This window comes from Trichosurus vulpecula, chromosome 6, assembly GCF_011100635.1.
Source record: "Trichosurus vulpecula isolate mTriVul1 chromosome 6, mTriVul1.pri, whole genome shotgun sequence".
Taxonomy (NCBI): Eukaryota; Metazoa; Chordata; class Mammalia; order Diprotodontia; family Phalangeridae; genus Trichosurus; species Trichosurus vulpecula.
The window spans coordinates 273,751,197-273,775,197 of record NC_050578.1 but is presented as its reverse complement, the minus strand read 5'-3'; the positions used below and the strand labels follow the sequence as shown (position 1 = coordinate 273,775,197).

At 48.9% G+C, this 24,001-nt stretch overlaps 1 protein-coding gene across 2 annotated transcripts; it reads left to right on the top strand.

The window, feature by feature from the left end:
- The first annotated feature begins 11,381 nt into the window (after positions 1–11,381).
- LOC118853124 (actin, alpha skeletal muscle-like) lies at positions 11,382–20,266 on the top strand. Of its 2 annotated transcripts, XM_036763061.1 has the most exons (7): positions 11,382–11,529; positions 12,858–13,003; positions 14,270–14,594; positions 15,401–15,562; positions 17,287–17,478; positions 18,408–18,589; positions 19,776–20,266. In XM_036763061.1, the coding sequence occupies exons 2-7, from the start codon at positions 12,875–12,877 to the stop codon at positions 19,917–19,919; spliced, it is 1,134 nt and encodes a 377-aa protein (XP_036618956.1). In that variant the 5' UTR covers positions 11,382–11,529; positions 12,858–12,874; the 3' UTR covers positions 19,920–20,266. The 2 variants fall into 2 exon arrangements, with proteins under 2 accessions (XP_036618956.1, XP_036618957.1); XM_036763062.1 differs by lacking the exon at positions 11,382–11,529 and having other exon boundaries at positions 14,399–14,594; positions 19,776–20,243.
- The last annotated feature ends 3,735 nt before the right edge of the window (positions 20,267–24,001 follow it).

The following is a 24,001-nucleotide window of genomic DNA, read 5'->3' as shown; positions in this document are numbered from 1 at the left end:
ACTCTTGACATTCCATGTTCTAAGGGTCCCTGAGCCCTGACATTCCATATTCTAAGATCCCTCCCAGTCCTGACATTCCATGTTCTAAGGGTCCCCCAGCTCTGACATTCCATGTTCTAAGGCCCCTCCCAGCCCTGACATTCCATGTTCTAAGGGCCCTCCCAGCCCTGACATTCCATATTCTAAGATCCCTCCCAGTCCTGACATTCCATGTTCTAAGGGTCCCCCAGCCCTGACATTCCATGTTCTAAGGGCCCCCCATCTCTGACATTCCATGTTCTAAGGGCCCTCCTACTCTTGACATTCCATGTTCTAAGGGTCCCCCAGCCCTGACATTCCATGTTCTAAGGGCCCCCCATCTCTGACACTCCATGTTCTAAGGGCCCTCCTAGTCCTGACATTCCATGTTCTAAGATACTGCTTTGAACTAGGTGTAGCCTTGGTGAGTGTCCCAGATGAAATTTGAGGGCAAATTTTGAGGACAAGTGCCAATAACAGCCCACACCTCATCCACAGACTGATTTCTATGTGCAAAAAGGAAGTTGCCAATTAATTCATTCTCTAACAAGGGGGCACAATAAATAATTTGTCCACCTGGTGGCACTACATGCAAACTGCCCGTCAAGCGGTTTCATTCCTATCCAGTGGAAAGTGGGAGAGGAAGGAGAGAGGAGGCGGGAGACCCCACCTGGCGGTTCCCACATTCCTCCCGAGTCACCACCATTCTCCAGGACCTGTCACAGCTTGTCTTCTTGCTTCAAGGACCCCACCAGCTCAAGGGTGTCTGTAGCATGCCGCAAATGGCAAGTGTTGAGCAGCTGGGGGCAGCTGTCCCCTCCAGTGGCAGGAAGACTGGCACAGAATGACGCCAGAAGGCTGGATCTTCGCTGAAGGGCAGAGAAGGGGAAGCTGGGAGGTTTGCAGACCATAGGCAGGCGTGCTTGCTCCTGTCTCCCCAGGGGTCTCACAGATGTGTTCCCCCCAGGCACCCTTGGGGAGGAAGAAGGGAAGGAAGAAAGGAAGGGGAAAGGAGAAAGGGAGGGAAGTAGGAAGGAAGGAAAGAAAGAAAGAAAAAGAGAAGGTGGAGGAAAGAAAGGAGGAAGGAATAAAGAAAGTGAGGAAGGAAAGAAGGAAGGGAAGTAGGAAGGAAGGGAGGGAGGGAGAGGAAGAAAGAAGGAATGGAAAGGAAGGGAGGGAGGAAGAAACATTTATTAAATGTTTACCATATGGCTAGCCACTGTAACCTAGGGATAAAAGTTAAAAAGAAAAATTATTCCTTCCCTCAAGAAACTTGCATGTTAATGGGGGAGACAACATGGTGAGGGGTGGCTAGGAAGGAATGTTTTGATCTGGGAAGTCACACAGATGATAAGTGGAGCTTCAAGACATTGACTGATATGCCCTTTCCATAAGCAAAGGTGGTATTGATTTGATGACTGGTGCCAGAGAAGAAGGGAGGGCACCAATGGAGGTAACATGGCAAGAAGATGGTCAAGGATCAAGGCCTGGTTGGATATAGTGAGCTCTCATCAGTCAAAACAGTCTGGCCCGAGTAACTTCTGTTCATTTTTCCCCCAGATGAAAATTTTACAGGCCCTGAAAAATCAATTGTGATACACTTGCAAATATGCACCACAGGCCACCACAGACAATCACAATCATCACGTCTCTCTTAATGTTATGCACAGCAGACAATACAAAGATTGGTTACTGCAGTGACCAGATGTCCAAGTTACCCGAGAGATGTATCCCACACATGCATGGCCATGGTACATTCATGCCCAATAGACCATAAGCAAACCAGCATAAAACAGCACAACAATAACTAATCACACAAGATGCAGCTACAGGGTACCACAGTGCACAGAGGACTGGTCAGGAAGACTGGGTTCAAATCTAGCCTCGGATGTATCTTCACTTTATGACCCTGAGCAAGCCACTTGACCTCAGTCTGCCTCAGTTTCCTCATCTGTGAAATGCCCCCTGCGGTTGTTTGAGGATCCAGTGACATAATATTTGTCAAGAACATAGCACAAAGGCCGGCACACAGTAGGCATTATATAAATGCCAGCTGTCATAATTAATAATGAATAGTGCATAGCTAGGAGACCTATAACAATAAAGAACACGAACAATTAGCAAATAAACAGCAAAAAATCATGCCTAGCTAATGAGACTATATAGTTTATATCTCAGGCATAACACTAGTATAGACAAAATAAACATAAGAAAGATTTTTAAAACCCCAAACACTCAACAATATTGACAACATAAGCAACTTTGTGCATGGGCACCAGTGCTGCCTGGCATCACGCATAACCACATCCCCTGTGACATCATAAGTCAGTGCAGCCACAAGCATGGTGGGGGGCAAAGGGAAAGGGGGGTCCTCTTTTGCCGCCCGTTGATTTTTCTGCACTTGGACCAGAGTTGGTGGTCCACGGGCAGCCCTGCAAGCCCACATTCCCAGAGAGAAGTCTACTGTCAGTATTTTCAAACATGATGGATCATCTCTTATCCTACGGCGGGCAGATGAAGCAGCAAGCAGGAAGTCCTCCTTCCTGCAATTGTCTGAGTCCTGAGGTCCCCAGCAGGCTCAGGAAGAGTTAGCAGGTTATAGTACGTGGTGTCACCTTCACTAGAAACATCATCTTCAGAACCTATTGAGGATCACCCAAACATCTGGCAGATGATCTTTAATCCTCAGCCTCTGCTTGTCCCACTGTCCGTCATGTCCTTCCCCCTGCTCATCAGATGGTCTAACTAACTCCCCTAAGAGTAATGGGGGGTAGCCGTGAATTGTCTTTGTAGGATTCCCCCTACTCTGTGGCTGCTCTATAAACAGACAAGCTTTTCAGTCTCTCAGCTGCTTGATACCAGTTGGCTTTCCAATTTGAAGTCTATGCAACACCAAGATTTCACAGTAAAACCACCACCTTATTAGAGCTCTTAACAATGGTCTTGAGGTCCAGATTCTAAAGTAAAGACTTACTATTTGACATAAATTTCTAGAAAAACTGGGTGGAGGTTGGTAGAAATTAGGTATATGCCAACATCTCACACCATATACTAAGTTAGGCTCCAAAAGGATACATGACCTAGACATGAACAAATTAGAAGAGGAGGGAAGAAATGACATTTTGTCACTTTGGATAGGGGAAGGGCTCATGGCTAAAGGAGGAATAGAGAGGATTCACGAAAGAAAAAATGGACAGTTTGAATATTTGTTGTTCAGTCATTTCAGTCATGTCCTACTCATCATGACCCCATTTGGGGTTTTCTTGGCAGAGATCCTGGAGGGGTTTGCCATTTCCTTCTCCAGCTCATTTTACAGATGAGGAAACTGAGGCAAACAGGGTTAAGTGACTTGTCCAAGGTCACATAGCTAGTAAATGTCTGAGGCTGGATTTGAACTCAGGAAGAGGAGTGTCCTGACTTCAGGCCTGGCGCTCTATCCATCGCACCACCTGGTTGCCCTAATTTTCATTACATATAACTGAAAAGGTTTTGCAGAAACAAAACTAATGTAGCTAAGATTGGAAGGAAAATAAGTAACTGGGAGAAATACCTTTGTAGCAAGTTTCTCTGACAAAGGTCTCACATCCGAAATATAAAGAACTGATTCAAATTTACTATGAATGGGCAATTTTCTTTTATTTTTTGTAATTATCTCTTCCTCCTAATGACCCCACGCACAACACACTCACACTGAACTATTGAAAAAACCCCAAACCTCACAACAGAGATACGTAGAGGTGCGGTGAAACAAATTTCCACATTGGCCATGTCCAAGACTTCCTGCCTCATCTTAGAGATTCAGCCCATCCCCTCTCTGGCAGGAGCTTCAGTTCTGAAATCATGGTTGGTCAGAGTTCTATAGTCTTTCAAAGCTGTTTTCTCTATAATGCTTTCATTATGAAAACTGTGCCCCTGGTTCTGCTCCTTTTATTCTGCACCAGATCAGAGAGAGCTTCTCTGTTTCTCCTGAAACTGCCAGTTTTGTCATTTCTAAAAGTAAAATAAATATTCACACACACACACACACACACACACACACGTATATATCCATTTGTTTAGTCTTTCTCCAAAAGATGGGCTCCTTCTTAGCTTTCAGTTTGGGGAAACTACAACAAAAAAGAACTGCCAAATAGAATGCTTTTGAGGAAGAAATCCAAGCTATCAACAACCATATGAAAAAATGCTCCAAATTACCAAGAATTAAAAAAGATGCAAACAAAAGCCACCCTGAGGCTCCATCAACAGATTGATAAGGATAAGTAAAAGTAAAATGGCTATTGTTGGAGGGGCCACAGAAAAACAGCCCCCCCCCACAAGGGGCTATTGGAACTGTGAACTGGCTTTACTGATACATCCATATTAAGCATATTTTCACTTTAGTTATGATATAAAGTATCTGTCTCTTTTCTCTCTATGTCTCTCTGTCTCTTTCTCTGTCTCTATTTCTCTCTCCTCTCTATCTGTCTCTCTCTTCTTGGCAGCACCCGGGGGTAAAGGTCCTGTTCACCCCTGGCATGTGCTCCTTGCACTCAGATAACCCTTTAAGGGCCTGAGAATCTGGCTTGGGGTCAGACTGTTTTGCCCTTTTCAGTTCTAGGCACAGGTGCTGGAGTCCTCAGACCTCGGAGCTCCAGCCATGGTGACCTTGGAGCAGGGTTCCAGGCCCAATATTGCTGCCAGCTCGGCAAGAGCTGATAAGCCAAGTGGCCAGGGCCTGAGCTCAAGGGGGCTTTGGACTTGAAACTTGGTGGAACAGTTCTGTACAGAAACTTAGTTAAACTGTGAACCTAATCCCCTTCTCTTTCCTAGAGAAGGAGATGGTGAAGGGAGAGCTGTGCCTCCCACTAGGGGTTGGGGAGTGTTTACCTGTCCTGGCTACACTTTTGAAGGAAATAAGTCTTTTGTAAAATGTAGTTTGTTAAGTGGCTGAATAGAAGTATGATGCAGGGGACTCCCAGAACTGGAGAAACACCATCGGTGGAAGGGAGCCTTGAGGCAAGGGGAAGAAAAAGCAGAACCCTGGGGGAGGGGGGAAATAGAACCTGCCAGGCCTTGGGTGGGGGGTGAATGTTAACATAAATCGAAACAACTTGGAGCAGCTCAAGAACTTGGGTCAATGCACTGACCCACCACAATTCCAGAAAACTGATCAGCAAACTTGCTGCCCACCCTGTTTTGTTTTGTTGGTTCTTTTGCACTAAATAGTCTTTTCTTTTTCCAATTACATGTAAAGATAGTTTTCAACATTCATTTCTGTAAGATTTGGAGTTCCACGTTTTTCTCCCTCCGCCTCCTCCTCCCTCCCCCAAGACAGCAAGCCATCTGATACAGGCCATACGTGTACAATCATATTAAACATATTTCCACATTAGTTGTGTTGTGGAAGAAGAGTCAGAACAAGAGGGAAAACCCATGAGAAAGAAAAGACAAAAAACAGTGAAAATAGTATGTTTCCATCTGCGTTCAGAGTCCATAGCTCTTTCTCCGGATGTGGGCGGCATTTTCCATTGTGAGTCTTTGGGAGTCGTCTTGGATCACTGCATCGCTGAGAAGAGCTAGGTCTATCAAAGTCAGCCATCACACACTGTGGCTGTCACTGTGGACCTTGTTCTCCTGGTTCTGCTCACTTCACTCAGCATCAGTTCATCTAGGTCTTTCCAGGTTTTGCTGAAGTCTGCCTGCTCATTTCTTACAGCACAATGATATTCCATCACAGTCATACACCACAACTTGTTCAGCCATTCCCCAACTGATGGACATCCCCTCAATTTCCAATTCTTGGCCGCCACAAAAAAGAGCTGCTACAAATATCTTTGTCCATATGGGGCCTTTCCCCTTTTTATGATCTCTTTGGGGTACAGGCCTAGTAGTGGTTACCCATCTTTGAAAGAGAGGTGGGGGACCCGAGGCACAGAATCAGACACAGCCAGTGAAGGCAGGAATTTGTTTCACTTGACCCTGCAGATTTGTTTTAAGTGCCTTGTTTTTCTTCTCTTTTTCCAGTGGAAATAGGGATGGGAAAAAGAAAGGGGATAGGGTTAGGGAAAGAAAGAAGGAAGGAGGAAGGAAGGAAGGGAAGAAGGGAGGGAAAAGAGGAGAAAGGAAGGAAGGGGAGAGAGAGGAAGAAATCAGGGAAAGAAGGAAGGAAGGAAGAAAGGAAGGAAGGAAGGAAGGAAGAAAGAATAGTTTTTAAAGTATTTTTTTAATGTACAGAACACAAGGAAGGCCAGAAAGAGTCACAGACAAGAAGGAGAGCTTTGAAAGTTACAAGTTGCATTTATTCCATGTTAAAAGAAAAGCGAGATGTACATAATAAAGATCTTCAGTCTCATGTACAAGTCTCTTCTGTCCTACTTTATATTTTGAAATGCCTCTTTTGTTTTATATTTGTTAAGCTCAGAAAACAAAGGAACAAAATGAATGAATGAATGAGTGAATAAATAAATGAATGAATAAGTGAATGAATGAATGAGTGAATGAATGAATGAATGGATGACTGAATGAAAGAATGAATGAATGCATAAGATGATGGTCTTGAGCTTCCCACTGCCAGTGGCTGGCTCAAAGGTCTCCTGAGCTGTCTCCTGGCTAGTGGGCAAGCTCTTTCCCACCCTCGATTTATGAGCATCTGCACACTCCCCATCTCTTAAGACTCCAAAGCACAAGTCACTACGAGGCATGATTCTCACCCAAACACAGCCTGTGGCGTCATTCCTAATGAAGTGGGACATGTACACGAGAAATACCTCACATCGTTCCAATGAGATTTCTGTTTCAATGTCCTCAACACATTCATTAATGTACAATTAAAAACTCTCAGGCTTTGGATCTCCGTAGGGATGGGAAGCCTTGATTTCTGCACAGAAGAAGCCATTTCCCGTGACTCCTCCTCCCCAACCCCACTTACAGAGAGACAGCCATCTCCTCGACCTTGCTGTCCCCCACAAATGCACCACTTCCAGGTGGATGAACTCTGAAATGTCCTTTCCAGATCACAATTTAGTTTCATTCGGCTTCTCTGCCTCACTGGCTGGGACCTCTCATCCCTCTTCCCCAGGCCACTCCCCACTGATTCTCCTCCCTTCTCCATGCTGACCCCTTAGGAGGCTGTCCTTTTCCTCTTGAGGCCTGTCACTGACTTTGCCCGGCCAAACCTCAGCTTTGGATCTTTCCCACCATCTGCTTATTCTCTTCCCTCCTCCTCATGTGCTGCCGATGTTACTGGAGAGGATTAGGAAGCAGAGTTACCTGGATCCTCTACAAACTTAGGTTATGTGACCTCCCCGGGCCCTCACTGCAGCAAGGCAATCCTTCCACACCTCTCTAATTGACCCCCTTTCCCACTCACTACAGTAGCCTTTCCAAACCTTTTAACCCTCCACAAACTTCTCATGGCTCCCTCCCCCAGCCTCTCCTCACCCCCAGGGAGACCCTTGTCCCTCTTCCACTGAAAAAGGGGAGGCCATTCCCTGAGAGCTCCCTCTTCTCCCTTCTCCTCCTCATCTCACAGCCCCCAGAAGCTTTTCATCACTAACTCTTCCCTCGCCTCCCTATCCCAAAATGAGGGCCAACCCCTCTACATGTCTGCACTGTCCCATGCCATCCTGTCTTCTCCAGCGCGTTGCCTCTCAACCTTCCCCCCTCTCATTTCTCTTCAAGCTCTCCTGTCCACTTGCCGCTTCCCTATGCTTACAAGCGTGCTCCCGTCTCCCTGCTAGATCCCTGCTAGATATCATTCGGCTCTCTCCTCCCTTTTGTGGCTAAACACCTTGAAAAGGCTGTCTGCCATAGACGCCTCTATTTCCTTTGTCTTCTGAACTTTCTACAGTCTGGCTTCTGACCTCATCATTCAACCAAAACTGCTCCTTCCAAAGTTACACTGTTAGTGGCCAAATCTAATGGCCTTTTCTCAATCCTCATTCTCCTCTGGCCTCTCTGTAGCCGTGGGCACTGGGGATCACTCCCTCCTCCTTAATATTCATTTCTCTCTAAGTTTTCCACTTTCTCTTTCTCTGTCTCTCTCTCTGTTTCTCTGTCTGTCTCTGTCTCTTTCTCTGTCTCTCTCTCTATCTCTGTCTCTGTCTCTGTGTGTTTCTCTTTCTCTGTCTGTCTCTGACTCTCTTTCTCTTTGTCTCTCTGTCTCTATCTCTTCCTGTCTGTTTCTATCTCTCTCCTCTCTCTTCTCTCTCTGTCTCTGTCTCTCAATCTCCTCCTACCTCTCTGACCACTCTTCCTCTGTCTCTGTTTCTGTCTCTCTCCTCTCCCTTGTTGCTCTCTGTCTCTGTCTCTCCTCTCTCTGTCTCTGTCTCTTTGTTTCTCCATCTGTCTGTCTGTCTGTCTGTCTGTCTCTCTCACATACACCCTCACACCCCTGGTTCTCCTCCTACCTCTCTGACCACTCCTCCTCTGTCTCTTTTGCTGGATCAGATCATGTCTACCAGCCAACTGTGGGTACGTCCTAGGGCTCTGTCCCTGGGCCCCCTTCACATTAGTTCCCCTGTATTCAGTCATCACCTCTCTAGGTTGATGATTCTCAGATACAGGTATTCACACTGACCTCCCTGCTGACCTCCACCTGCTTATTGGACATGTAGAACTGGATGTCCCATAGATACTGGAAAAGTCAACGTGGCCAAAGCTGAGCTCATCTTTGCCCCCAAACCCTCCCCACTTCTGCCCTCCCTGTTCCTGTCCAGGGCACCCCCATACTCCCCATTTCCTAGACATACACTCTGGGTCTCATCTTCAACCCCTCACGCTCCCCCCCTCCCATATCCAATTCATTTTAACTCCCTAACATCTCTCGAATCCTCCCCCTTCTCTCCTCTGATGCTGCCATGGCTCTGGTGAGGGCCCGTGTCACCTTGTGTCCGGATTAGTGTAATCGCCCACGGGTGGCGAGCCTGCTTCCTCTCTCTCCCCATTCCTGCTCCTGCTGCTCAAATCCAGAGCTCTCTTCCTAAAATCGCCTCCAGGATCAAATACAAAATCCTGGGTTTGGCATTCAAAGCCCACTCCTGCCTTCCCAGTCTTCTCACACTTCACTCTCTGCCTGGTCCTGGATTCGGTGACACCAGCCTCTTGGCTGGTCATTGCACAAGAGCCTCCATCTCCAGACTCTGGGCTTTTTTCCCGGCCAGTGCCCCATGCCTGGTACTCCCTCCCTCTTCATCTCTGCCTCCTGAATTCAAATCCCAGCTAAAATCCTACCTTCTACAGGAGGCTTCTACTGATCTCCCTTAATTCTAGTGCCTTCCCTCTGAGATTATTTCCAGTTTATCCTGTATGTGGAGTATTTGTACATAATTGTTGCTAGTTGCTGCCTCCTTTAGATTGTGAGCTCCTTGAGAGTAGGGACTGTGGCACAGTGCCTGGCACACAGTAGGACACAGTGCCTGGCACACAGTAGGATGAGACCCTAACTCCAGCCTGCACCAAGCTGCCTGGCCTTCTAAGCCTTGAGCCAAACGAGGGCTAGCCCCTGATCTCCCTAGGGCTTGCCCCTCCCAAGTCAGCTCCATTCCCCTGCTCCCTCCCACCTTCTCTAACCCAGGCTTTCCTCCTCTGGCTGCCCCCACTGACCCAACCTTGTATCTCCCTAGATGGGCAGCTCTGATGTGCTTTCACACTGAGCTCTCCTGCTTCCACATAAGGGACGGAACTCACATTTGCCCCCTGGGCTATTCCTGGCTGGGCGTTAGCTCACCCACCCCTAGCCACATACACACCCCAACCCCCAACTCTGATTCCTTGGTATTTTTAATCTTTGCTGGCCTCAGCCTCTTCTTGAGGCAAGGAGCGTCCCCTGGCATCTCCACGCTCACACTCAGGGAGCTGCTGCACTCACCCTCTCTCTTCCTGGTCACCCCCAGAATCCTGGAATCCCCTCCCCGCCCACTTCCTGCCCTGACATCAGGGGGTGCTCCAGGACTCATGAGCCGCTTTAATCTGGGCCCATGTGGACTGGTCTGAGAAGAGGCAGGGAGGCTGGAGCCCCCCAGTCCCAAATGGGGCACCTCTTTACCTCTGGCTAGTATTCATTCATTGTCCCCCAAATAGGGGGACAATGCCCCCAAAATAGGGCTCAAATCTGGGGCTGGAAGGCACCTCCAAGGCCATATAGTCCTAGCCTAGAGAAGGGAAATGACCTGCCCAAGGCCACTCAGGTTAGAATTGTTCAGGATTGGGACCCAGGATCTCAAACTCCTGAGTTCTTTTGGTTCAGGACTCCTGCTAGGGAGGCAGACAACAGTAACAACAGAGAGCTTATAGGGAGCACAAAGGGCATAGGAAAAGAATGGCTGGAGGGACAGCCTTGGAGGGGATAACTTGGGTGCAGATCTTGCCTCTGATACATACACTGTCACTCTGGCCAGATCACTTCCCTTCTCAGAGCCCCAGGTTTCAGATGTAAATTATAGATGGGTTGTCCATCTGTACTGGCGGATGGAGTTTTCATATTGGGAGGTCCTTGGACAGATGAAAATCTCTTGTCTAGACAAAACAAAAAGTAACTTTAAGAGGGAGAGACTGCTAACAATGCGGGGCATGGAGAAAGGCTATGTGTTCGAGGTAACACTTGCACTGTGTTCTAATCCCTTCTGGACCTAATTGATGAAGCTGTGATCCTTTGATAGAAGCTAAAGGAATTCAGTTCAACCTGCATTTATTACTACCTACATGTAATAATTGTCTAATGGCAAGATTGCAGGCAGGCACTGGGTTGTGGGGTGGGAGGGAGAGGGTTGGGGATTTTTTTGGAAGGAGCAGGGCCTTCTTGGCACCTGCAGATGCTACCAGTGACTGCCTTCTCATCTTACACGGAGGCCCTGCTGAGGGGGGAGGGGGCCCGAAGGAAAGAAGGACTTGTATCTCTTGGGGTCAGATGAGTACAGGGGAGCTTCTTTGGGTTTTGGCCTTCCCAGTCACCCCAGTCTGCTCCCAGCAGCCTCGGCCCTTCTCTTCCTCACCCAGAATTCTGCTGAGCCAACCCTCCTCCCCTCTGCCCCTTCTTTCTCTTTTAATGTCCCCTCCCTCTGACCTCTTGGCCCCTCTGGCCCTAAGAGTAGGAAAGCTCCAAGAACAGCTCCCTAAAAACTTGTCAGGGGGCACAGAGTGTACATATCAAGGAAAGAAGGCTAGTCCCACCGGGAGGCACTGTCATAACAAGCCCCCTCCCACACCAGGACCCTGCTTACCCATACATGGACAGCGGGAGCAACCCCAGGAGGGAAGGGTGCCCAGAGCCAAGGGGCTGAGACTGGGATAGCCACCCTAACAGCCTTGCCTTGCCCATGAAAGGTCCCTGCTGGACAGCTGCTCTGGACCTTGTCCAAATATGGAGCCCTTGAGACTGCCACCTCAAGGGAGGGGTGAGGGGATCCAATGGAGCACCACCAGCACCCAGCCCTCCTCCTCCCCCTACACTCAGGTATAAATACCCCAGGGCAACCCTGACCTAGACCACCTGCCAGTTTTCTTCTCCCGGAACTTCTGAGCCCACAGGAGCTGGTAAGAACCTAGGAATGCCTGGCCTTCCACTGACTTATCTTTTGGTGGGGTAGGAGATGGGGACCCAGCTGTTTGACCTGGGGCAGAGAAGATCTCATCATGGCTAGACAGGAACCCAGGAGGGCTAGAGCATTCCAGCAGTCCTAAAATTCTCTTAGAAGGGGTGCACAGTTGTCAGTAGGGGTGTAGATAGAAAGGAGGGAGGGAGAGAGAAGAAAAGAGAAGAGAAGGAGAAAGAGAGGGAGGAGAGGAAGACAGAGAGGGAGGGAGAGAGGGAATTGGAGAGGGAGGGAGGGGAAGAGAGAGAAGAGAAGAGAAGAGAAGAGAAGAGAAGAGAAGAGAAGAGAAGAGAAGAGAAGAGAAGAGAAGAGAAGAGGAGAGGAGAGAAGAGGAGAGGAGAGGAGAGGAGAGGAGAGGAGAAGAGGAGAAGAGAGAGAGGGAGAAGGAGAGAGAGACAGGGAGAGAGGGAGGGAATGGGAGAGAAAGAGAGAGAGGGGTGGAGAGAGAGAGACAGAGACGGACGGAGAGGGGAGAGAGCAGATTTCACAGCGGGGGCCCAGGCGGCAGCCTAGCTTAGGACCAATCCTAAATTCTGTATGGAGTGGGGGACTTTGGGGGACTCAGTCAATAAGCATTTTTGGCACTTAACATGTGCCTGGCATTGAGCTAAGCACTAGGTATACGAGATGCAAAAAAAATAAAAAAGAAATGCCGCCCCCGCCCCCAGTCCCAGGAGCTCCCTTTCTAAGGGGAAGCTTTGGTTTTCCCCAAGCGGACTGATCAGGATGGGGAGGGGGCACAGCTTGCAGGGAATGAGAGAGGAGTTCAGGCCAGATGCCTCTCCTCTCCCCTCCCTCAAACCCTTCCATGGTCCTAGAACAGGAAAGACAATGGGGGAAAGGCAGAGGATTTCGTTTGGGTCTGAGGACTCGAGTTCATATCCTGACCCGGCCCCTGCTCCCAGTATGACAGCAGGCCAGCCCCTCCGCGCTCTCTCGACCTCGGTTTTCAGCCTCTGTAACATAGAGCACTAGTAGCCTCAGGATTGGGGCAAATCCCCCAAAGACCCCAGCTAGGATTCCGGGATCCTGCGATGGTTAAAGGACGGGGTCCCGAGGATCCGGGGCTAGAGACAGGGGATCCCCTTTATTCTCCAGCAAGTTTAAAAAAGAGGCTGGTTTTCTGGGTAAAGAAGAAAAGAACTCAGCCCGTGGCTCCCACACCAGTAACCGTAACCCAGGCTGCTCCAAGGTGGCCCCCCACCCCCAGGAGGAAGACCGGGGCAGACACCAAAGCCCCCCCCCTTCACTTAGCCCTTTCTCTCCCAGCCACAACCGCTGCCACCATGTGTGACGAGGACGAGGTCACCGCGCTGGTCTGCGATAACGGCTCTGGACTGGTGAAGGCCGGCTTCGCCGGGGACGATGCGCCCCGAGCCGTGTTCCCCTCCATCGTGGGCCGGCCCCGCCACCAGGTACGGAGCTTGGAGGGAGGAGGGAGGAGGGAGGTGGGACGGAAGGAGAGGGAACGAGAGACAGAGAGAGAGAGAGAGAGAGAGAGAGAAATCGAGTCAGAGGTAGAGACAGAGATACAGTCAGAGAGACAAAAGAGACAAACTTTGAGAGGAGCGAGGGAGAGAGAGTGACGGGGGGAGGGAGGGAGGCGGAGAAAGAGATACAGAGAGGGAGGCTGGGAGAGAGACTGAGGCAGAGACAAGTACAGAGAGAGAGCCCACCGGGAGCCGCCTCTTGCCCCTCCCCCTACCTCCATCTCCTCCTCCTTCTTCCCCCTCCCGCCTCCTTCTTCCCCCTCCCTCCTCCCCTGCCCCTCCCCCTTCACCTCCTCCTCCTTTACCCTCCCTCCCTCGTCTTCCTCCTAGCCACTCCCAGACCTGGCTGGGCAGTGCGATGAGAAGAGCTTTGTCCCTGAGTTCTCCCAGTCCCGGCTCCCCGCCCCCGCTCCCCGCCCCACCCCCTCCATCCCCGCTTCTGACTCTAGCTAGCCGAGGCTAGCAAAGGAGAGTTGGAAGCCTCAGGCGCCCTGCATGGGTGCAGCCCGGCTGTGTGACCTTGAACCAGTCATCGGCCCCCTCTTTGGGTCTCGGTTTCCTCGTCTGTAAAATGAGGGGGTTGAACCAAATGGTCCAGCTCCAAATCTGGTACCCCTCGTATTCGAAAGGCAATTAAGAGAAGGATGGATTAGACTCTCTTGGTCTCCGGAGGAGGGACCAGAAGCCTGGACTTGGGGTAGAGGGGGTGGGACTGTAGGGAAAACCCTTCCCAACCTTGAGGGATGTTTGAGCGGACAGCAGGCACCAGCAGAGGGGGTTCCCTGTTACTGGTGGAGGAACTTGAGCAGAGGCTGGGTGCTGGAGGAGGATTCTTGGTCAGGCACGGGTTAAACCTGCTGGCCTGGGAGCGCCCCTTCCTCCCTAAGATCAGGGGAAGATGTCGCCTCCTCTGGGCCTCAGTTTCCTCGTTCGTAAAAGGGGGATAATATTTACACTCATGACCTGACGGGGTCTGGGGGAACAAAGTACCTTTTAAAGCTTAAAAAGGAAGCGTCCTGGTTTGTACTAACTCCTCCCGCCCTTCACACCCCTCCCAGCCTACACCTTGACAGCCTCCCCAAAGCACGGGCCGGAGCGGGCCGGGGGTGGGGCCTAGGGCTACCTTCCTCCTCCCCGTACCTCCCGGTCTGGACGTCCTCCGACACTTGACTCTGTTTCCCCGGTCTCCAGGGCGTCATGGTGGGTATGGGACAGAAGGATGCGTACGTCGGGGACGAAGCGCAGAGCAAAAGAGGTATCCTGACTCTCAAGTACCCCATCGAGCATGGCATCATCACCAACTGGGACGACATGGAAAAGATCTGGCACCACACTTTCTACAATGAGCTGCGAGTGGCCCCCGAGGAGCACCCGACGCTGCTCACCGAGGCCCCACTTAACCCTAAGGCCAACCGTGAGAAGATGACCCAGATTATGTTTGAGACCTTCAACGTGCCGGCCATGTACGTGGCCATCCAAGCTGTGCTCTCCCTCTACGCCTCCGGCCGTACCACTGGTGAGCTCGGATCCTGCGCTCCTCCTGGCCCCAGGAGCCCTCTTCAGTCCTCCTACCCTCGTCAACCCTCCCAGGACTGCTCCCAAATTCCATCTCTGACCCCCAACCCCTCCCGAGCCCCACCCCAACCCCGCCTCAGTAGTCCCCACCCTCAGGACCCTTCCCAAGCCACCCCCCCATCACTCCCAAGCCCCAACCCCTCCTCAATAGTCCCCATGCACAGGACCCCTCCAGAGCCCCACCCCTCAACCCCTCTTCATTAGCCCTCAACCCCTCCTCAGTAGTCCTCACCCCCGACTCCTCCTCAATAGTCCCCCTCCCCAGGACCCTTCCCGAGCCACACCCCCAGCCCGTCCTCAATAGTACACATTTCCAGCACCATTCCGTACCTCTGCCCCCAAGACTTACTCAGTGGTTCCCCCACTCCCTCATCAATGGTTTCCTTCCCCAGAATCCTCTTCTTAGACCCCTTATTCTCTTCTTTAGTTCTCCCTTCAGACCCCAGCCTTCTAGATTCATGCTGCTCTGTTGCCAAAGCTTTGGATGCTCACACCCCCCAAACATCCCCAGGTCCCTCAGACCCTAAAGTTCCCGTCTCTCCAGCCTTTTCTAGTAGCACCAAAGACAACACCCCAGGGTGCCCCGATATGCCCCCTTTCCCCCTCCCCTCTGCTCTCCCTTCACTCCCCCTCTACCCTGGGTCTGGACAGGTTTGCCTCAGGGAAGGTGGGCCTGGGGCATCAGGGCTGAGTGTAAGTGTGTGTGGAGGTGGGACTCTAAGAGTCCATGTGCCCTGCCCCCTACAGGGATAGTGTTGGACTCTGGAGATGGTGTGACCCACAATGTGCCCATTTATGAGGGCTATGCTCTGCCCCATGCCATCATGCGCTTGGACCTGGCAGGCCGAGACCTCACTGACTACCTAATGAAGATCCTCACAGAGAGGGGTTACTCCTTCGTCACCACCGGTGAGACCTCCTTGGGCCCCTAAGCTGTCACTCAACCATTACTCCCTGGCACCAAGCCCCTGCCCCTACCTGCAAAGACTGAGGTCCTGCCTGCTGCACATCCCTCACCATGCACTAACTCCATCTGCAGTGGTCCCCAAAACCTTGGCTCCAGCTATAGGGAGCTCACTATCTTAACATGGCCCCGTCCCCATTTTTGGATGGCTCAGATTGGGAGGGGGTCCTTCCTGAGACTGACCTAGAATCTGCTTCTGGAAACTTCACTAAACCATTATATAGCATCAGATCTGGAAAGGAGGTTGACTCCAGTTTTGTTTTCTGGACCCAAGAAGAACAGGGTAAACTAGAAGGCAGGCTAAACTGAGTCAGAGAGCCTGGATTCGAATTCCTTGCCTGAGTAACTTCCCCCTTTGGGGCTTCAGTTTCCTTATCTATAAAAAGAAGGGGTCACACCGGATGACCTCGAGGGTCCTTCCACCCTTAAATCTGATATGACCCTAAACCTAATCCCTTTTCTGATACTTGAAGGCCTATCATGGTGCTACAGGTCAAATGACTCATTTTACAGGAGAGGAAACTGAGACCTAGAGAGCTAGGGCTTATAAATAGCAGAGCCAGAACATGAACCTTGGCTCTTCAAAGCCTCTCCAGCACATCCCTGTGCCTCGCAGATATACTTACAATAACAATAATTATTAATAATAATAAGCCAGCCTTTATAAAGTGCTTTTTTTGGATCAGGTATAGTCCAAGCAGGCCAGAAAACAGTCAGGTCATCACCTGCCGAGTTCTAGACATTGTTCCAGGAATGGAATCCTAGGTCCTCTTCTTTTCTTGCAGCCGAAGTGCTATACCGACTGATAATAAGCTCCTCCAGTCCTCCTGCCCCCCACTCTAGCAGCACTCTGTTTCTCATTAACTTCCCTTAAGCTGTATCTCCCCTGGCCTGTCATGATGCCCTACATTTAGAGCTGGAAGGAATCTTAGTGATCATCCCAACTACACCTGCCTTTTATGGATGGAGGGAGTAGACACCCAGAGGAACTGACTTTGTCAGAGAGGAAGTGTGGCAGAATGGAGAGCGCTTGATTCGGGGGCAGGAAAGCCTAGTTAAAATACCTTTTCTGATAATTGAGCAACAACCAGCATTCATTTGGCAGTGACTAGGTGCCAGGTATTGCGCTCAGTGTTGCCCTTGAGAAGCTTCCATTCCATCCAGGGAGGTGGCGAGTCCAGCGCTGTCCATGTGTGACTGGACAAGACAGCCAATCTCTCTGAGTCTGAAAAAGGATAGGAAGTCCCTGTAGGACCCACCCTGCAGAGTTGTGAGGATTCAGATGAGGCCAAGTCGCTAAATCAGCTGCAGTTGCCCGATGGCGCAGGGATTAACCAAGGCCAGGGCGAAGATGCATAGACCCAGAGCTTGAAGAGGTCATCTGCTCCAACCCCCTCACTTGACAGATGAGGAAACTGAGACCCAGGGAGGGAAGGGGGATTTGTTCAAGCTCACACAGTGATCCTCGGGGTTGGTGTTTAAACCCGGGTCCTCGGCCAACAGATCCCCCATTCTCTCCTCTTGGGTCATAAAAATCCCGGTGTAGATTACAGAAGACAGACCTGTCCTTTCTAGGACAGATGGGGGCTGAGTCTCATAAACCTTGCTACACACCGGGGCCCCTGTGTCTCCCATCTCTCACCGGTTTGTCCTCTCCCTCCACACCCAGCTGAGCGGGAGATCGTGAGAGATATCAAGGAGAAGCTTGGCTACGTGGCCCTGGACTTCGAGAACGAGATGGCCACAGCTGCGTCCTCCTCATCTCTGGAGAAGAGCTATGAGTTACCGGACGGGCAGGTCATCACCATCGGCAATGAGCGGTTCCGCTGCCCGGAGACTCTCTTCCAGCCCTCCTTCATCGGTGAGTTCTCCGACTGGCGGAGGGCAGCCTTCGGCTTCATTCTGCCAGTCTGGGCACATCCTCCCTCTGCCGGCCTTCCCCCAGCCACAACCTGTAAAATAACAGCTCTGTGCTTCCATACACCATGCCATTGTATAGACGAGGAAACTGAGGCTGAAGCGATTTACCAGCCGAGCCAAGTATCAGAACCAGGACTGAGACCCAGAGGGCCAACCAAGGCCAGGGCTCCTTCCACCAAGACAGGGTTGGGGAGTGGAAAGAACACAATGGGATCTCGGATCTTTATGACCTTGGATAAGTCCTTTTCCTTCTTGAAGCCTCAGACTCTGCAGAATGAGGGGCCTTGAGGTACCTTCTAGTCCTCGATCAAACCAGCCAGAATGCAGCATGTTGTCTCCATCTCCTTCAGTCCCTTGCATCCCTCCCCACTCCTTCTTGGGTCCCTTTTATAGAGAACCTCTCTTGAAGGGGAGACAGATTTTTTGAAGGGGGCCTTGGTAGACCAGCCACAGGGCAGAGTGGATAGAGTCCAAGGCTCGGAGTCAAGATGACCTGGGTTTGAATTCCACTTATACCACTTACTTGTTTTGTGACAATGGGCAGATCTCTTAACCTCTCTGAGCTTGTTTCTGAGGCTGTAAAATGAAATACTTCCTGCAACGCCCACATCACAGGCTTGTGATACTGTCTGTAACGCACTTAGCAAACCTTAAAGTGCCACTGAAATGCTGGTTATTGCTTCTGTGCAGCAGCAGCTTCAGCAGCACCAGGTCTGGGCTGTTGCCCTGATGAGGCCAACCTCATCCCCTAGAAAATCCGAAAAGAGAAACTGGGCTTGGTTCTCCTGGGAAGTGGGAGGGAGCATGAGAGGGAGACTCAGGTCACAAAGCCCAGGTCACATACTGACCTCCTCTCCCCCTCTCCCCTAGGCATGGAGTCTGCTGGGATCCATGAGACCACCTACAACTCCATCATGAAGTGTGACATTGACATCCGCAAAGACCTTTATGCCAACAATGTCTTGTCTGGCGGAACCACCATGTACCCCGGCATCGCTGATCGGATGCAGAAGGAAATCACCGCCTTAGCCCCCAGCACCATGAAGATCAAGGTAAGGGGAGGTGGGGGTAGGGGAGCAGAGCAGAGCTAAAGACTCCTGGGGTTGTGTGGGGGGAGGGGAGCAGCATCTGACAGTCCCCCACCCCCTCAGTCTGAGATAGCCCCCTCTGTGGCACTTGAGGATGAAGCTGCGGTTCCCAACAGCTCTTCAGAACAGACTGGATTCCTTGGCAAACTAGCAGCAGCAAAAACTCAGAAGAAACCCTCCTGGAGTGGCTCCTTTCCCAGAGCCAAAGATGTTATCGTTGGCATACTTGCCTCTGGCTAGAAAGGGCCTGGGACTTCAGAGGATTGACAGCCATGGTGGTGGGCTCTCCCAAGGCGTCTAGAGAGGGGGAGCAGAGCCCAGGCTTCTGAATCTCTGAGACAGCCGCCTTACTGATGCTCTGCTCCCAGCAGCCTGGGCATGGGAGCTTAATGCTTATTTTAAGGTAGAAAAGACCTTAGATAGAGATCACCTACTTCAGCTCCCTTAGGTTACAGAGCAGGAAACTGAGGCCCAGAGAAGTTAAGAGACATGTCTAAAGTCATACTCTGACTTAGTGGTAGAGCTGGGAGCAGAACCCAGGTTTAATTTCCAGCCAAGGGGTCTTTCATCATATCCTACCATCTTCCTCAATTCAATCACTAAAAACCTGATTCCCAACAGAAAAGTGGCCAAGAGACCCTAACAGAGGGAAAGGTCTTTGAGGCCACAGGCTCCAGGGCAGGAAGGGCCCTTTGAGCCTATTGAGATAGGGGTTGGACCTGTGTTTCCCTGGGCAAATAGACCTCCTAGTGAGGAAACTTGACCAGTGTGGTTGGCACCTTGAGCTGCCTAGAGCATTGAGGTTACTGTGCTCAGGATCACCCAGCCAGCATGTGTCTAAGGAGGGATCTGACCCCAGGGTCTTCCTGGCTTCCAGGCCAGCTGCCTTGATCCCAGAGACATAATGCCTCTCACCAAACAATTGGCACTGAAGCTTGGATGTGGGAGGTGTCCAAGGGCCCCTGACCCCTCCCAGCCTTCCACATTGCTCTTTGTCAGTGAGAGAATGCTCCCCACAGAGTAGCTGGTCTGGGGTGCCAGGAAGGTATCCAAGCAATCATGTCCAGGTTGGGTCCTAAGTGCGGCCCCCACACAAACAAACCCAAGGAAGGGCTTTGCTGAACATGCACAATCTCTTCTCTTCCCTCAGATCATTGCTCCCCCTGAGCGCAAATACTCCGTCTGGATTGGGGGATCCATCCTGGCCTCCCTGTCCACCTTCCAGCAAATGTGGATCACCAAGCAAGAATATGATGAGGCCGGCCCTTCCATCGTGCACAGGAAATGCTTCTAAGTTCTCTGCCACACAGCCTCATCTCACTGGGGGCTTTGGTCCTTTCCTGTCCCACTGCTTCTTACTAGCCTCACCAAAGTACGCACCTGCCATCTGTTCCACCTGGGCTGCGGCCCATCACTGGCCAAGGAGCAGCAGCCACTGCTCTGGTGGAGGGAGATTCATTCCTCTTCCTCCTTGGCAGGTGCCACTGCCAATGGCCTCCCCTTGTACACCTGTCTCTACTGTAGCTGTGGCATGGGTAGGGGGAAGGCAAGGGGTCTTTCTGGGAGAGGGACACAACCTATTTTCAATATCACAATAAAGTGTTGGAAAGGAAACCAGTGTCCATTATCCAATTAGCACCCATATGCCAATTATCATGTCTGGATGGGCTAAGGGGAAAATACACTCAGGAGCTCAGGGCTCTTCACCCTGCCCCAGGAGGCCTCCCCAAACCACATACTTTGGCTGCTTGCTCATAGCTAACATTACTCTACATGGGGATGGAGGAAGGAGGAGCAAAGACAGACCTTTGGGGCTGCTGAGTTTCTGCCCAAGGGGTAGGAGTATAGGCTTATGTAATAGATGGCAGCAAACATGGTCAAGCTGTCTGATTTAAACATCTGCATTCATTTGTATGAGAATCAAACTTGGAGGACCCAAGCTTGTGGGTTTTTCTAGAGTTTGAGCATATAGAATAACACAGTGTCAGAGGCAGAAGGCACCCTAGAGAGTATCCAGTCCAACCCTCTTTTTACAGATAAGGAAATGAGGCCAGAAAAGAGAGGAACTGCCAGAGGTCAGATAGTGACCAAGTGGCAAAACCAAGAAAAACTTGGGTCCTTTTGACAGCCAGTCTGATGACCTTCCCATCATCCAGGTGTCCTGAGGGACAAAGGGCAAATGATACAGAATGTTGGCTCTAGGACCTTTGGACCCCCAGACAGAAGAGATGGAGAAGTATGGGAAGACTTGGAGGAAGGGAGGCTAAGCCGAGACCCAGTGATGAGAGGCCATCTAGTCCTCGTGTGAAGGGATTTGTTGAAAGGGTTGGACTAGGTGGCCTCAAGTCTCTTCCACTCTCCATTTGTGACCCTAAGACTACAGTAGTGTAAAAGGAAACAACCCAGAAAGACCCCTGGACTTGGATTTGTTGTAATTAGAGGAGATCATAAAACCCTCCTCTGTTTTGTTAGTATTGAGGTGGGTATTAGGGGGAGACAGAACTGCAGAGAGAGGTGCACACAGTCACCTAAGGCTGCTGGGTCGTGGGATTTGCTGAACTTTTTGCTGTTACAACAGAGAGCTCTGTTTGGGGGACCTACTCTCAGGAAGTAGGTGTGGTGCAAAAACATGAGGCATCTAATAAAACTGTTCGAAATAATTTTTTTAAAAACCACAGTGTCAGAGCTAGGAGGGCCACACAGAGCACAGGATGCCAGAACTGGGAGAATCCTTAGAAAAGGGAATACTGGAGCACAGAGGGCCTTACAATAGAGAATGGCAGAGCTGGGAGCAGCCTTAGAATAGGGAATGTCACAGGAGTCAATGACTATAGTAATTACTGTTTGATGAACCCAAAGACCCCAGCTTCTGGGATAAGAATTCACCATTTAACAAAAACTGCTGGGAAAACTGGAAAACAGTATGGCAGAAACTAGGCATAGACCAACATCTTACACCCTATACCAAAATGAAGTCAAAATGGGTACATGATTTAGACATAAAGGGTGATACCATAAGCAAATTAGGAGAGCAAGGAACAGTTTACCTGTCAGATCTATGGAGAATGGAAGAATTTATGACCAAACAAGAGATAGAGAACATTATGAAATGCAAAATAGATAATTTTGATTACATTAAATTAAGTAGTTTTTGCACAAACAAAGCCAATGCAACCAAGATGAGAAGGGAAGCAGAAAACTTTCTATTTTTTATGGCCAAAGTCTCTGATAAAGGCCTCATATCTCAAATATATAGAGAACTGAGTCAAATTTATAAGAATACCGATCATTCCCCAATTGGTAAATGGTCAAAGGATGTGAAGAGGTAGTTTTCAGATGAAGAAATCAAAGCTATCTATAGTCATATGAAAAAATGCTCTAAATCCCTATTGATTAGGGAAATGCAAATTAAAACAACTCTGAGGTATCACCTCACACCTATTGGATTGGCCAATAAGACAAAACAGGAAAATGATAAATATTGGAGTTATGAGAAAATTTGAACATTAATGCATTGTTAGTGGAATTGTGAACTGATCCAAACATTCTGGAGAGCAATTTGGAACTATGAAGGGCTACAAAACTGTGTATAGCTTTTGATCCAGAAAATAGCATACTAGGTCTGTATCCCAAAGAAATCATAAAAATGGGAAAAGGACCCACATATACAAAAATATTTATAGCAGCTTTTTTGTGGTGGCCAAGAATTGGAAATTGAGGGGATGCCCATCCATTGGGGAATAGCTGAACAAGTTAAGGCAAATGAAAGTAATGGAATACTATTGTGCTATAAGAAATGATGAACAGACAGACTTCAGAAAAACATGGAAAGACTTACATGAACTGGTGCTGAGTGAATTGAAGAGAACCAGGAGACCATTGTACACAGTAACAGCCACATTGTGTGATGACTGAAGACAATTCCAAAAGACCCAGGATGGAAAATGCTGTCCACATCCAGAGAAATATGGACTCTGAAGGCAGATCGAGAAATACTATTTTCTTTTTTTGTTTTTCTTTTTTCTTTCTCATGGTTTTCCCCTTTTGTTCTGATTCTTCTTTCACAACATGACTAATGTGGAAATGTTAATGATTGTACATGTATAGCCTATATTGGATTGCATGCATCCCTTGGAGGGAAGAAAGGGAGAAAAAAATTTGGAGCTAAAAATCTTATAAAAGTGAATGTTGAAAAATATCTTTACATATAATTGGAAAAATAAAATACTATTAAGTGGGAAAAAAAGAATAGGCATTGACAGAGCAGCAAGGGCCCTTAGAAGAGGGAATACTATAAAACCAGATCCTCTGAGGTCATTATTTTGAAATTAGAATTTCTATTTTGGTGTTTGAGGATTTTTAATTTTATGTTCATTGAGCTGCTCTTTTTCTTTTACTTATCTAAGAGTTTAGAGATAAAAATTTTCCTTTAAATCCTGCTTTGGCTACAGCGCACACATTTTGGTATATTGTCTCATTGTTGTCAATATCAACTGTTTTCACAATTTGTTCTTTGACCCATTCACTTTTTAAAGATGATCTAGTTTCTAATTAATCTTTAATCTACGCTTCAAAGGCCCTTTGTTGAATGTAATTTTTATTTCATTATAGTCCCAAAACAACACATTTAATATTTCTGCTTTTCTTCATTTGTACGTGAGGTTTTTATGCCCATGGCCAATTTTCGTGAGGGTGCTGTGTATAGCTGATATATAGGTGTACTCTTTTCTATTCTCATTTGATATTCTCCATATATCTATTTTTTCTAATTTCTGTTCATCTCCTTAACTTCTTATCTAGGTCTTAGAGGGAGAAATTGAAGTTCCCTATGAATATAGTTATACTATTTTCTTCTGTAACTAACTTAACTTTTCCTTCAGAAATTTGGATGCTGTGCTATTTAGTGCATCTATGTTCAGTATTGGTATTGTCTATGGTACCTTTTAGGAAGATGTAGTTCTCCTAAATCTCTCTTGTAATTAGGTCTATTTTTTGCTTTTATTTTGTCTGAGAACACAATTGCCACTCGCCTTTTTCACTTGAGCTGAAGCATAACCTTCAGTCCCTTGTTTTAACTCTATGTGTATGTCTTTTTGTTTCAAGAGTGCCTCTCGTAAACAACATATTGCTGGATTCTGGTTTCTAATCCATTCTGTTTTTCCCTGTTTTATGGGTGAGTTCATTCCATTCAAAGTTGCTTGCTAACTATGTATTTCCCTCTGTCTCTGTTTCTTTCTTCTATTTAACCTTCTTGTACCTCCTCAAAATGGTTTTGCTTTTGACCACTGCCTATCTTAATCTCCTCTAGGTCTTATCACCCTGTCCCTTTTTCTTTAGCCCCTTCCTTTCTACTTCCCTGTTGGGTAAGATGAATTT

Bases quoted from the DNA above. Each gene is read 5' to 3' on its own strand.
- LOC118853124 (XM_036763061.1), top strand. From the start codon at position 12,875: ATGTGTGACGAGGACGAGGTCACCGCGCTGGTCTGCGATAACGGCTCT. The intron at 15,563-17,286 runs GTGAGACCTCCT...CTCCACACCCAG, and splicing joins TTACTCCTTCGTCACCACCG to CTGAGCGGGAGATCGTGAGA. The intron at 17,479-18,407 runs GTGAGTTCTCCG...CCTCTCCCCTAG, and splicing joins CTTCCAGCCCTCCTTCATCG to GCATGGAGTCTGCTGGGATC.